This window comes from Anoplopoma fimbria, chromosome 8 (assembly GCF_027596085.1).
Source record: "Anoplopoma fimbria isolate UVic2021 breed Golden Eagle Sablefish chromosome 8, Afim_UVic_2022, whole genome shotgun sequence".
Taxonomy (NCBI): Eukaryota; Metazoa; Chordata; class Actinopteri; order Perciformes; family Anoplopomatidae; genus Anoplopoma; species Anoplopoma fimbria.
Window position 1 is genome coordinate 19,331,694 of NC_072456.1, and position 12,587 is coordinate 19,344,280.

A 12,587-nucleotide genomic window follows, 5' to 3' on the forward strand; every position below is an offset into this window, starting at 1 on the left:
CAAGTTACCAGATTGTACACAGTTTGTGTCGTTGTCATATAACAGGAAATTGAAGGCAGCTATCTCTAAACTTGAAATTTGACCGATTCAACACATTTATTTGATAAAATCTGTGTTAGAAATGTCAGATCATTTTGTTTTATTTTACGATCAGTTCAAATATTTGATTGTAAGCAATGTTTTTCCTTGTGTCTTGCTGCAGCTATTCCACGAGGACGGCGAGTGCTGGGTCTATGACGAGCCTCTATTAAAGAGATTTGCCTCTCAGAGGCCCTGAGAAGACTACGCACACTCCTACGATACACACACACCATACATATGCATAAAGAAATGCACACACAGCAGAGTCTTCATAAGAACTCTTTTGCAAAACCACTTCTTTACCAAGCCTTGGAATGACTGATGATTGAATATGTACACAGCTTTGCATTTGACTGTAAAACAACAATATGGAAATGAATGAAATCAAATGGAAAAGCCTCTAAGATGAAACGTGAAAACTGGTAAAAGCTCTCTCTCCTTATTTTCGGCAATTTCCCTTCCACCTCCACCGATACCCACCACCCGACAAGACAAGACTCGGCAGTGCAGAGTGAGGACGGGAGGGTTGGCACATCTCCTCTCTCAATTCTCTGCGTCAGCTTCACGACAGCACCCTACATCAGCTCCACAGGACGAGCCAGAGGAGCACGTTTCCCTACACAAATGTTTTTTTGGGGGGTGGGAGGGGGCAAGGGATGTGTGATTGATGGTGTTCAAATCAAATAAACCTTATGAATAATAAATCGGCGCTCTACATCTCAGGGAATCTGGTGACTGAGGAAAGAAAGCTGCTGCCCCCTCCGAGAGTCTGACAGCCTTATAACGGTGGAAGGGATGAATCTTAAAGGGGCGGCGGAGGAATCCTCCGCAAGCCTGCAACTAGTTGTAACTGTTGTTTATATATATATATATATAGATATACATATGATGGATATATAAATATATATTCTTTTTTTTATTTTCAATGCTCTTTTTGTTTATTTTCCTTTCTGGCAATAGTGTAAAAATATTTGAGGATATGAACTTGATGGCTTTACATCTTTAGGAATCATTCCATTTACCCCTTTTTGGTGTTGCGCTCCCATTTCAGGTCAACGTCTGCGTCTATTTGTTCCTTCACACTGTTCACAAGCAAAGCCCCCACATAAGCCATAGCATCTGAACTCACTGATTGGGAGAGTTGTGATAGATTTGTGGAATATATGCAATAAAGATGATCATTGACATTGCCTGTTCAAAGGACCAATTTTGGTGTCCGTTATGCCAAAAAAGGTTTAGATAAAAGGCTAAAGGGACTTTCCTCTGAACAGAGAACAAACAATCCTCTAAAAATGTTTCCATGTTACCTGAAGGCATTTATGAACAAATGATTGTTTACATGTTTGTGGATTGTGGATTGCTGGTTCATGATGAGGACCTAAGACAAGGACTGAGTCTGTAAAGTCTCCCTTTTTGTTCCTCAATTTTGGAGTCTGGTTTCCTCTCCTAAACGCACAGATGTCAGAGTGGATCAACTTGATGGTTCAGGTGTTGTCACAGGGTGAGGAGTGTGAAAACGAGGAACCAGTGCAGACATTTTAAACACTGCTGCGGTTCCATAGAGCTGCTTTGAGACCAGACTGTGTTCTACTGGTTCTGTTTTCTCGTCAACTTGATTTTTGTTTTTGTTCACTAACTTTTGAGATCACCACATAGAGGGCAATATTTATCCTACTGTACACCTCTGCTTTATTAAACATCATTCAGTCTCTTATTTACAGCTACACAGATTGGATATAAATGCAATGATATTTGGATGAAAGTCAGAAATAAAAAACAATTTTCTCCTGAAGATGCTCAAGAATATCTCTCAGTGCTGTAGAGAGCTCACAACAGAGTTCTGTATTAAACTCTGTTGTATATATTCCTGGTGCTGTATGTATGAAACACTTAAATGCAGCATGTAGATGCAGCTGGTGAATTTAATCCTCTAAAGCATAAGAAAATGCCTTTAGAAACGAGACAAATTAAATTCAGTGTCCAAGCTAAATTTGTTAGTTTTTATTTAGTTTTTTCCTCCATGGTATGTGTTTGTAAATTATATTGAATCGAGGCCTTGCCATACATTTCAGTATCACTCAGTATCGCCTAATAGAGAGCAATCAAAATGTATTTTTTATTTAAATTTTTGATCATAACCATTGATTGTACCAGATTTTCCTGTTTATTGATGCATAATATTAAATCTCCATGAGTTTATTCCTGCGAGATATTGTCCTGGTTATTTCAGATGAGCATTGCCTCAAGTCTCACCTTATTGCTCAGAACATGGTGACAGACTTCAGGGAGGAAAGACAACATGACAGATTTATTAATCGTCCAGAAACCAACCAGTACTATATGCTGGGAAAAACGCATTATGCATTAATTACTTAAAAATGTTATGTTTTCTTAAGTAAATTAAGAGAAAACAATTGACACACTTTGAAGGTCTGGCTTTTGGGGCCCATTGAGGTCTGATTAAATTGGCCTTTTTGGAAATCCATGTGAGTAAGATCAATAACATCAGATCAATACATTAATATACAATACACACAACAGGATGGCATAACGAAAAGATGATGTGTAAGATTCAGATTCAGCATGTTAAGTAAACAAATTGGGATTACAAATGTCATTTTTTTTGTCATTTGTAATGACACGAATGACCAGCAGGGGCGCTAGCTGTCGAAATATTTATTTTCCCATCAGCCATTGCGACCCCGGCTATAAAAGCGATCCGCACCCTCTGTTAGTTCTCACTCTCCGGCCCCGCTCCAGGTAAAGATGACGCAGAAACCTACTGAACCTATTTGTCATAGTTACATGTCGTCAAACTATTGTTATTTAGCTTTGACTGCAGCTTAATACTCATTTATGTTCATTATTGTGCGCCTTTACTGGCTTTATTTGGCTTAAATGCTTCCTTGATGGACTTAATCTTAGCTTTAGCAGCAGGCCTCCACCACGTGTCTCGTTGCGATGCTAACTAGCCAGCTAGATAATCTCCCTCTTTAATGAGATAAGTGTAACTTTGCTGCTGCAATCCCATGACTATATGATGAAAATAATGTTGGTAGGGACATCTGATTAAAAGTGAAGAATGCCAACTTTTCTGACTGCATGGTAGAAGCTTTAACATCAGCTCTAGTCTAGCTTACTAGTGTGGGTTACCTGCTGCGTGCGCAGCATGTGGAGGAATGTAATGCTTTAAACTATGACTTACCTGCAGAGAAGCTGCCTCATTTTATGGTTTTAGTATTCAAATTTTTTTTTTTGTTGTAGGCCTGTAAACCACGGGATCACTGCAAAATGAAGCTGGAAATGAGATGGTAAGCAACAAGAAATGGTTACTACTTTGCTGCAGCATTCCCATGACTATATGATGATATAAATGTTGGTAGGGACATCTGATTAATAGTGAAGAATGCCAACATTTCTGACTTCATGGGAAAAGGCTTAAAAAAATGTTTTGTCTAGCTTAACGTTAGCTGGGTACAGCATGTGGAAGGAGAAACTTTTCAGCTTTTGAAACTTTTCTTATGGGTTCCATGTAACTTAAAGTGTTTCTTTCCTTCAGGTTGAAAAAGATGTCTTCAAGTTGTGAACGACATCGTGTACAAAGATGGTAAGATCCTTATTTTTCTCCTAATAAAATGACTTGTGCTAATCCACCAGGAAGTCTATGATGTTTTAAGAGTAGTGGACAGATGTGATTTCTGAGAAATTTTACCCTGAGACTTTCAGTTAAGCTATACCTGTTTGTTTCAATATGACCTGTATTGTACTAAAAGGTGTTTATCAACAGGTGTCTTGGACCTTGAGAGCCATGCAGGAAGCAAGGTTGAGACCAAATGAGGTGAGGCTCAGTTTGACTCAAAATGGCATTTGAGATGGATTTATGCTTCTCTGAGGTTCACTCCTTACTTTAATTTATTTAAAAGTTTTACTAGTATTAATGAGATTTAATCTTTTTAATTAGATTTGATATACACCAGCCACACTTGCTTTTGGCCCCATAAGCATGCAGATTCTGTGCTCAAACAGTTGAGATTTCTGCTGTGAATGGCCTTTCTAAAGCTGGCACACCCAGAGAAGCATCTGTCTGCCTTATTTTTCACATTCTCATGTGCTGCTGATGACATTTATTTGCTACTCTCGACAAGATGGATGACGATACTCTCAACCCACCAGTTGATTTATCTGAGGCACAGAACTTGTTGCCTTCAGATTCAAGTTTATTATTTTTATGCTCATTATTTTTGTCTTCCTTCAGGTGTGCCAAACATGGTTTGAGTTGACCGTCCAATGACATCATGTCATTGCAGCAGGTAATGCAGTCCTTTTATCCCAGTATTCTTTAAAAAAACTGTAAATGATGAACTTGTTTAAAAAAACAAAAAGGGAATCTCTCTGAAAAGAGTGAAAGACAACTTTCTACTGATGCAGTGCAGACTTCTGAAATACCTTCATATGAAAATGGGAGTTTTTACTAATGTGTAGTGTTAACTTGCAGGTGGTCCGCAATACTTGGCTCCAGTTTGAAGTTACTTGGATAATGGTGAGTGAAATCTGAGAACCTTTTTCATAAAAACAAAACTGATCCGATACAATGATGACAGCATAGTTCAGCAGATTAAACCATGAAGATTTCCCTATTGTCTTTCGCTCCTAGCTGATGTGTCGGCCTTGACAACCAGTGAGGCCACTTGATTTCTATATGGCTTTTTAATAATGTTAATTCTCAATTTTCAGGAACATTATTGATGCCAGTCCAGAAGGCCAAGCTGTGGCTTGAGTTGACCGTTCAATGACATGTCATTGCAGCAGGTAATGCAGTCATTTTACACAGCTTTCTTTTTTAAACTGTCAATGATGAACTTGTTTAAAAAAACAAAAAGGGAATCTCTCTGAAAAGAGTGAAAGACAACTTTCTACTGATGCGGTGCAGACTTTGGAAATGCCTTCATATGAAAATGAAAGCTTTTGCTAATGTCAGTGTTAACTTGCAGGTGGTCCTCAGTACTTGGCTCCAGCTTGACATTACTTCGATCAGTTAATGGTGAGTATTTTGTGTTAAAGTACACTTGATAATAAAAAAACTGGTCTGATACAATGATGACAGCATAGTTCAGCAGATTAAACCATGAAGATTTCCCGATTGTCTTTCGCTCCTAGCTGATGTGTTGGCCTTGACAACCATTGAGGCCACTTGATTTCTACATGGCTTTATTATAATGTAAATTCTCTCAATTTTTAGGAACAACACCAGCAGTCCAAAAGGCCAAGTGAAGGTGAGTTGAAAGGCTAAAGTACAAGGATCCTTAAACGGCACTTTTCCACAGCAGCCATTTTGACTAGTTGTTTGGTAATAAACACTGCTGGTGGTTTAAATAAATAAGCCCCTGCAATGACATGTCATAATGGTTGCTGGGTTAAGGTGCCAATGATGCCTGATACAATGATGACAGCATAGTTCAGCAGATTAAACCATGAAGATTCATCTATTGTCTTTCGCTCCTAGCTGATGTATCAGATGCAATTGTAATTTAGCCCTGAGGTGTTAAATCTAAAAGGTAATAAAGAATCTCTTCTCATCCCATCCAGATATGTAAAACTTTGCTGTTGGAGAATCTTCACAGCCCTCTGATGGTAAGTGTCATGTCAGAATGGTGCTCTGCAGCTAATATCATTCAGATATGATGACTATGAATCAGGTCTCTGATCCAGTTGAGGAAGTTCTAATTTAATCTGATCTGAATATTTTCTAGGATAAGAACTGAACTTTTTATTCACATTCATTTACACAAAGTTGTTCTCCTTGCAGGTAGAGTCCAGTTGTGACTGTCGTGAGGACAAGATGTGACACCTCTCCAGGTTATGATCATTGACTTTGGAGGCTGGTTTGAAAAGACAAGATCCACTGAGGTGAGAATAAAAATCCTCCCACAAGATGACATTTAGTGACTTGGGTTCAGTGATGTTTTAACAAATGTCTGACCTGAACTTCAATGTGGATAATTTCTGTTACTGAGTAACCCAGTGAATTAACTCTTAATCAACCAGTCATTGACTTATAATGAGGTTCTTTTATTTTCCCATCCTCTAGGAAAGCTGGATCTGTCAGAGTGACCATGGTAAGCATTTTAATTTGTAAATCTAGAAAACATGTCCTCATTATATTAGTTACCATAAACTAACCACTACCTGTGATGAAAAGATTCTGCCAAATGATATCTCATGATTATACTCCTACCGTTCCATATATTTCTGAGGCTGTGTGGTCCATAAACATGCGTTTAGTGTCGCTGTTTCCTCTACTTTATTTTAATGAGAACCTGAACTTCAATGTGGATAATTTCTGTTACTGAGTAACCCAGTGAATTCACTTCTATTCAACCAGTCATTGACTTATAATGACATTCTTTTATTTTCCTGTCCTCTAGGATAGCTGGCTCTGTCAGAGTGACCATGGTAAGCATTTTTATTAAATCTAGAAACATGTCCTCATTATATTTTACCATAAACTACCCACTACCTGTGATGAAAAGATTCTGCCAAATGATATCCCATGATTATACCCCTACCGTTCCATATATTTCTGAGGCTGTGTGGTCCAAAACCCTGTTTAGTGTCGCTGTTTTCTCCACTTTATTTTAATGAGAAATCTTTTTTCCCTCAGAATGAAGCCGTGCAGCCCTCTATGATGACCGGAGAGCCAGCAGCAAACCTGTCAATCTAAAGAAACTGTATATGTGGCAATAAATGATCAAAAGAAATGCTTGTTCGTGTGTTTTCTCCTTCTGAAAGTAATCTGCAACAATAAAAGTAAGCCATTTTGAGTCATGTCCACATCTCTTAATACTGGCATGTAATGAACAGGGTTTATTTAAGGAAGTGACGTTTCCCTTTACCGGAAATGATGTAGTTGGCCTCCTTTGCCAATTAATATTTCTGGGACCATAACATATACTAGGTTGTCATATTATACTCCATGCATTAAGACAGGAGCTTAAATTATGAACTTGTTATAAGTGTAAATTGTATTAATGCTCCTGAGGCAGACTAGTGCTTCCCTTGGATGGGGCGGAGCTTCGGTGCACGCATGCGCTGTTCATACACCTCCCATACGGGGAGAGGGGTAGATGTTGTCCGTGCAGGCCGACGGTGAAAGGCAGTGTTTGGATAAAGCGGAGAGGACGGCAGAGCGGTGTTCAGTCTGCTCTCGGCCGGCCCGGACCTTCCTCATCCCCGATGTTGTTGCGCTGGTTGCTGCCGGCGCTCTGCGCTCTGTCCGCAGAGGCCGACTTCTTTAAGCTCGACAGCATTTCCAATGTTTCTACTTACTATTTTAATTACATTTATTGCAATATATGGGAGGGGGAGTGTCAGCCCAACCAGGACGATGCTACACAGCAAGGTAAAGGGACAATTATTTTATCATCACAAGCTGTTTATCTAATGCTTTGCCACATTTACCACAAATGGAGATATATCCGGAAGGCGCGCCACATTCCACTTGATGCAAGCAATTGATTATCCTGACTCATTATTTCTGATATATGACTGAGATGGTGTGTGCAGTTCCTTCCAGGGACGTCTGGGCAGCTATTTCTCAGGACTACACGAGCCTGATGCATCAGTGGTACTGTAGTCTGGGCCAGTGCTGTGAATCCGGAGACTGCAGGATGACCAACAACATCACAGGTATCTCTCTCCAGCTGGGTGCATGTGTAAACATTAGTGTAAATCACATGTACTCTATGTATAGATTTGTCTTTATTTCAGTGTTTTTACAACAGGGTTAGTAGCTCAATGTGTACTGTTGCAGATTGCATAAAGATCATTGGACATGGTGCCTTTAATCTTAATCTGTTTTATTATAGCTATAGATATACAGCTTGTCGTTTTCAATGTTACATATACAGCTTCTGAAAGTTTATCTAACAATGATATCAGTAATACAAGTTGCTTTAATATTATTACTTTTGATTCTGCAACTTCATATTAACTTTATACAATATAAACGGCAGCAAATTTTCCTCTTTCAATGGCAATAAACATTTACATTAAAATATATTTTTAGGTAAATATGAGCCATGTCCATACAGTAGCTATAAGGTTGAAATGGTGGGACTGATTTTGATATACAGATAAGGCTCTCTGACAATAAATAGGTTTAATTCTGTTTGAGAGCCTTTTCCATCCTGAGAACAAACAAAATGTTTTTATTGTGGCATTTAAATGCCTTTTTTTGTAGACATTTAGGAAAGTGAGTAAAAGCTACTTTTTGCAGAAAGGATTCAGAATACCTTGCTCTTTAGTGGTCCTGTTTCACCCATAAGAGGTCAGCAAGTTTAGAAGCTGTTCTACTGCATAGTTAAATAATTTAGTTTCATGCCATCATTGCCCTTTGACAATAAATAAAACACATTGAGAATTCTCACAAAATATTGTCTGACAAATACTTCAGTTGAAACATTAGTGGTAATACCAGTGAATATCTTGGCTTAACTGCAGAAGCATGCTAAGAGATGTTCATGCAGATGAGGACTGAGATACATGAAATCACTGCTGCGCTTTGTAGAACCCCCCCCACCTTAAATTTAATAGCACTGTAACACCACTAGGGTTAATTCTCTATCAGGTACAGCCATTTTTACACTCTCCTGTGCAAACATGCAGGTCTGGCAAGGGACCTTCAGACAAAGCTCCACGGGCAGCACCTGGTTCAGTCTGTGGTTCTGAAAGCCATCCAGGGTTTCATCAACAACCCAGAGTCCAACAAGCCCCTGACTCTCTCCTTCCACGGCTGGTCTGGCACCGGCAAGAACTTTGTGGCCCGGATCATCGCCGATAACCTGTATCGTGACGGGGTGAAGAGCGAGTGTGTCCGACTGTTCATCGCACCGTTCCACTTCCCACATGCCCGGCTGGTGGACACGTACAAGGTGACACTTGGCACAGAGTTTGGCATGCTGGCAGTGTTCTTGGGACCCCTGCTTGCTTAGTCAGAGGTTTAGTCTGCGTGTTGTAATTCAGTGTATCAATGACAACGATCACAGTCTGGACTGATGCTTCAAATCAAACATTTGTAGTACTGACAAGGTTGGCGATTTGGAACCTGGTGTTTGTCCAAGCAGGTCGCAGGAGCCAACTAGGTCCCTTCTACACACATTTTTACACAATCACTTCATTAGATTTCAAAATAATGTCTGTACACAGGGTATAGTACGCAGGATAACCTTTAAACCCTGAACTAGTCTGCAGAATCTGCCCGTGTGGACATTTCTGCTATGTGACCCGACAAGTTCTCCCTTATAAAGAAGAATTAGGTGGTTAATGATAGAAAAAAAAATCATAAAACATTTAAATTACCTTTTGTACCTCATGACTAAAGCAGTGGAAAATGTGTCTTTCACTGCCAGGCAATAGATATGCTCTGAATTTTGTATTCAGCCCCTTGAATAACTCACATATAAGTATATATGATCGTAAATACATAAGTCTGAATCTCAAATTTCCCTTAAAGTTAGATTATTATTTTTTTTTACTTTCACTTAAACTGGACGTTGTATTCGATTCAAAACCTTAACAGTCATTGTGGTTCGGCTTTCCTCTCTGGTTTCAGGGCCAGTTGAGAGAGGCGATCCGGGACATGGTGTTGCGCTGCCCTCAGACTCTCTTCATCTTCGACGAGGCCGAGAAGCTTCACCCGGGCCTCATCGATGCCATCAAACCCTACATGGATCACTATGACAACGTAGATGGAGTCAGCTACCGCAGAGCCATCTTCCTCTTCCTCAGGTTGGTTTATATATCGGGCACATCCTGTCTGTTGAAGCTCGGTCAAAAAACTCAGGATGTATTGCACCTCCGTCCCTGGTGTTCTGGCAGCTCACCTGCGATGAAGGATGTTCCTTCTCTTGTCGCCATTAGCCCCCTTTATGGATTTTTCATGTTTTCAATTACTCATGTCCGATTTCTGCCGACGGATAATCTGTTCAGTCTAATATAGAAATGCATTTTTTAGTTCACAATGTAGGAGAGGCCTTGGATCACTAAAACACTATGGTAACATATGCAATATCACATGTTAAATAATCATGTAGAATTATTTTTCAGATCTCATTCTCTAAGCTTAGGTAAAGTTTATACATAAATGAAAACATAGTTATTAATATTATATTACATTTCTGCTAATAAATCCCCCCAAATCCGAATCACTGACCCTTTAAGTATGAAGTTGTATTTTAAGAGGGTATGCAAACAAAAAGTTTCATTATTTGCCAACCCTTATCTGTGATACTGTGATCACTGCACTGATGCAGCGAACAAAACCAGAAAAATCAAATCCTCCATAAACGTCAATAAACTCATAGTTTTTCCATCATGTTTTTTCTACTTGCCTGTTGTCTCTACAGTAATATTGGTGGAGCTACGATCAATGATGTAGCGCTGGACTTCTGGCACTCCGGTCAAAATCGAGAGGACATCGGTATGGAAGACCTGGAGCATCGGCTACGAGCTGAAACTATGGAGTCCCATGGTAAGCTCTCTCAGCTGGGTTCCAGACATTCAGCTCTCCTCAGCAGTGGTTTGACTTTTAACTTCAGCTCTCTGCCATTTCACCCTGGGCAGGAAGTGAAGCATTTTTGTGTTACCGTGTTAGCTGCAAACCTTTTTCTATGTGACGTGTTGGTGGGTGATAGTTTAAGTTACTCAACTGACACAGGATAATCAGTTTAAAAACAAGTATATAGCTGCAGACTGGAGTGATTGATACTTGTCGGGGATCAGTGATAAGCAGCCCTCTCACATTAATACAAAACATTGATTGATGGAGCTTTAATTGTGTTTGGATATTTCTAAGCACGGAGCTCTTTCCCAGGTGGGTTCGCTCAGAGTGAGCTGATGTCCGGCCACTTGATCGACTTCTTCGTGCCGTTCCTGCCTCTGGAGTACCGCCATGTCAAGCTCTGTGCACGGGACGCCTACACAGCACGAGGGCTGGAGGCAGATGAAGCTACGCTGGATGAGGTGGCCAAGGCGATGCTGTATGTTCCCAAAGAGGAGAGACTGTTCTCAGCTCAGGGATGCAAGTCAATCCCCCAGCGGATCAACTTCTTTCTCCCTTAGAAGGGGAGACAGACAGACAGACAGAGAGACCTGGAGGAGGGGTGAGATTGATTTACCAGCCCATCTGCGTACAGAGCCACAGAGGAGATGTGTCCTCTCTGCTCTGCTCTACGTACTCTCCCCCCCCACAGATACAACACGTGTCTGTCCAGGTCCCTCAGAGAAGGCCAGACAGCAGGACTGATCCAGCATAAAAGGGGGAAAGCAGCTCGACTCATCCTGCAGACATGAGTAATGCCAGACGTTCATCGTGTGCAATGTGGCTGCTCTTCTTCACCTGCCCGGTTTGAATCCTCACAGTATCAAGACGAGTAGTAATGGTTTTGCAATGTATCTCATGGAGAGGTCCTGATCCACTTTTAGTCTCACTATTTATGTCCGTTCACCTTGGCCAAAGTCTTAGTTGCACTGTATTTTAAGTTTAAGTTCATACTTCATGTGTTGGTTTATGCCTGTCAGATATTGTGCTAAAATTAGCACTGATTATTTATTAACTTCAGTTGTGCCATAGTTAAACATTTTGAGTTGTTTGAATATACATTTGTTGGGAAATGTAAGGTATAAGTAAATATTAAATGGCACTGTAGTGTGAACGGTGTTGATGTGTAACAGCTAACTTACATGGTACTGTGATGCAAATGTTACTGGAAATTGTTACTGAAAATGTGGAAGTACACAAAAGCAATGAATCTATTGAAAGTTTGAGGGTTTTTTTCTTTATGTAAATATGTTTATCAACAGTGCTTTTAATATACTTTTCAGTGTCGGTTACTAGTGTTTCACATGTCTTTTTTTTATCATTACATAATATACTACTGTTAATTTTGGGCATAGTTAACAAATATATTTTATTAACTGACTTGCTTTAACACTTCCACTCATGCATTCACTTTCACATACTCTCACACAGGTTGTCTGCTTTAGTGCTTTTGGTGCCAAAGCTCAGGGTCACTGCACAAGAAGAACATGAAAAGAAATGTCAGATATGGTTTTGTGAAAATAAACATCTGCAGTAAACCAACAGAAGTTTCATCATTGCAATTATTTAAGGGATGCATTTGTCGAATAAACTTAACCAACCTGAATGATATATGTGTCCAAATTGCCTACCATCTACCTATTTCTTTAAATAGTGCAAGAACATATATGCAAGGTGGTAAAAATAAAAAACACACAAATCAAGATCTGAAAGGTTTTCAACATATGAGAATGCACATTTATTTTTTTCAAGGCAGTATGTGTCGATTTATAACATTTTCTCTGACTTCCAATGCATTTAAAATCTTGTATAACTGATTTAACATTGCTTTAACCCGTGAATCCATACAAATATATGATTCACTTACGGCGCATCACTCCTTCCTTGGGTGTGTATCAAGCAAACGCGT

The 12,587-nt window shown here is 39.7% G+C and overlaps 2 protein-coding genes, 1 long non-coding RNA gene and 11 other non-coding genes across 17 annotated transcripts in view; all 14 read left to right on the top strand.

Annotated features, from left to right (window-relative positions):
* osbpl9 (oxysterol binding protein-like 9) overlaps positions 1-1,873 on the top strand; it is a 29,844-nt gene extending 27,971 nt beyond the window's left edge. For all 3 annotated transcript variants that reach the window (XM_054602508.1, XM_054602509.1, XM_054602510.1), the window contains one exon: positions 203-1,873. In XM_054602508.1, coding sequence (XP_054458483.1) covers positions 203-277 — 75 coding nt within the window. In that variant the 3' untranslated portion in view covers positions 278-1,873. The remainder of the gene's footprint in view (positions 1-202) is intronic.
* Positions 1,874-2,801: 928 nt separating this feature from the next.
* On the top strand, positions 2,802-6,830 carry LOC129094740 (uncharacterized). The gene is made up of 14 exons (XR_008531368.1): positions 2,802-2,841; positions 3,346-3,392; positions 3,641-3,688; positions 3,869-3,919; positions 4,337-4,391; positions 4,577-4,621; positions 4,816-4,890; positions 5,073-5,122; positions 5,321-5,354; positions 5,668-5,712; positions 5,888-5,988; positions 6,170-6,197; positions 6,507-6,534; positions 6,743-6,830. It is a non-coding gene; the product is annotated as an uncharacterized LOC129094740 (long non-coding RNA).
* On the top strand, positions 3,108-3,188 carry LOC129095178 (small nucleolar RNA SNORD74). Its single transcript, XR_008531386.1, has one exon. It is a non-coding gene; the product is annotated as a small nucleolar RNA SNORD74 (small nucleolar RNA).
* On the top strand, positions 3,432-3,512 carry LOC129095179 (small nucleolar RNA SNORD74). The gene has a single exon (XR_008531387.1). It is a non-coding gene; the product is annotated as a small nucleolar RNA SNORD74 (small nucleolar RNA).
* Positions 3,741-3,802, top strand: LOC129095186 (small nucleolar RNA SNORD75). Its single transcript, XR_008531393.1, has one exon. It is a non-coding gene; the product is annotated as a small nucleolar RNA SNORD75 (small nucleolar RNA).
* Positions 4,428-4,511, top strand: LOC129095169 (small nucleolar RNA SNORD79). The gene has a single exon (XR_008531378.1). It is a non-coding gene; the product is annotated as a small nucleolar RNA SNORD79 (small nucleolar RNA).
* LOC129095182 (small nucleolar RNA snR60/Z15/Z230/Z193/J17) lies at positions 4,665-4,747 on the top strand. Its single transcript, XR_008531389.1, has one exon. It is a non-coding gene; the product is annotated as a small nucleolar RNA snR60/Z15/Z230/Z193/J17 (small nucleolar RNA).
* Positions 4,925-5,008, top strand: LOC129095170 (small nucleolar RNA SNORD79). Its single transcript, XR_008531379.1, has one exon. It is a non-coding gene; the product is annotated as a small nucleolar RNA SNORD79 (small nucleolar RNA).
* On the top strand, positions 5,168-5,250 carry LOC129095183 (small nucleolar RNA snR60/Z15/Z230/Z193/J17). Its single transcript, XR_008531390.1, has one exon. It is a non-coding gene; the product is annotated as a small nucleolar RNA snR60/Z15/Z230/Z193/J17 (small nucleolar RNA).
* LOC129095181 (small nucleolar RNA snR60/Z15/Z230/Z193/J17) lies at positions 5,514-5,596 on the top strand. Its single transcript, XR_008531388.1, has one exon. It is a non-coding gene; the product is annotated as a small nucleolar RNA snR60/Z15/Z230/Z193/J17 (small nucleolar RNA).
* LOC129095185 (small nucleolar RNA SNORD78) lies at positions 6,033-6,098 on the top strand. The gene has a single exon (XR_008531392.1). It is a non-coding gene; the product is annotated as a small nucleolar RNA SNORD78 (small nucleolar RNA).
* LOC129095176 (small nucleolar RNA SNORD47) lies at positions 6,265-6,338 on the top strand. The gene has a single exon (XR_008531384.1). It is a non-coding gene; the product is annotated as a small nucleolar RNA SNORD47 (small nucleolar RNA).
* On the top strand, positions 6,596-6,669 carry LOC129095177 (small nucleolar RNA SNORD47). Its single transcript, XR_008531385.1, has one exon. It is a non-coding gene; the product is annotated as a small nucleolar RNA SNORD47 (small nucleolar RNA).
* A 396-nt stretch (positions 6,831-7,226) lies between the features above and the next one.
* tor3a (torsin family 3, member A) lies at positions 7,227-12,215 on the top strand. Of its 2 annotated transcripts, none has more exons than XM_054603037.1 (6): positions 7,227-7,480; positions 7,645-7,767; positions 8,746-9,011; positions 9,692-9,867; positions 10,485-10,609; positions 10,934-12,215. In XM_054603037.1, the coding sequence occupies exons 1-6, from the start codon at positions 7,315-7,317 to the stop codon at positions 11,197-11,199; spliced, it is 1,122 nt and encodes a 373-aa protein (XP_054459012.1). In that variant the 5' UTR covers positions 7,227-7,314; the 3' UTR covers positions 11,200-12,215. The 2 variants fall into 2 exon arrangements, with proteins under 2 accessions (XP_054459012.1, XP_054459013.1); XM_054603038.1 differs by having other exon boundaries at positions 10,952-12,215.
* Positions 12,216-12,587: the final 372 nt, after the last annotated feature.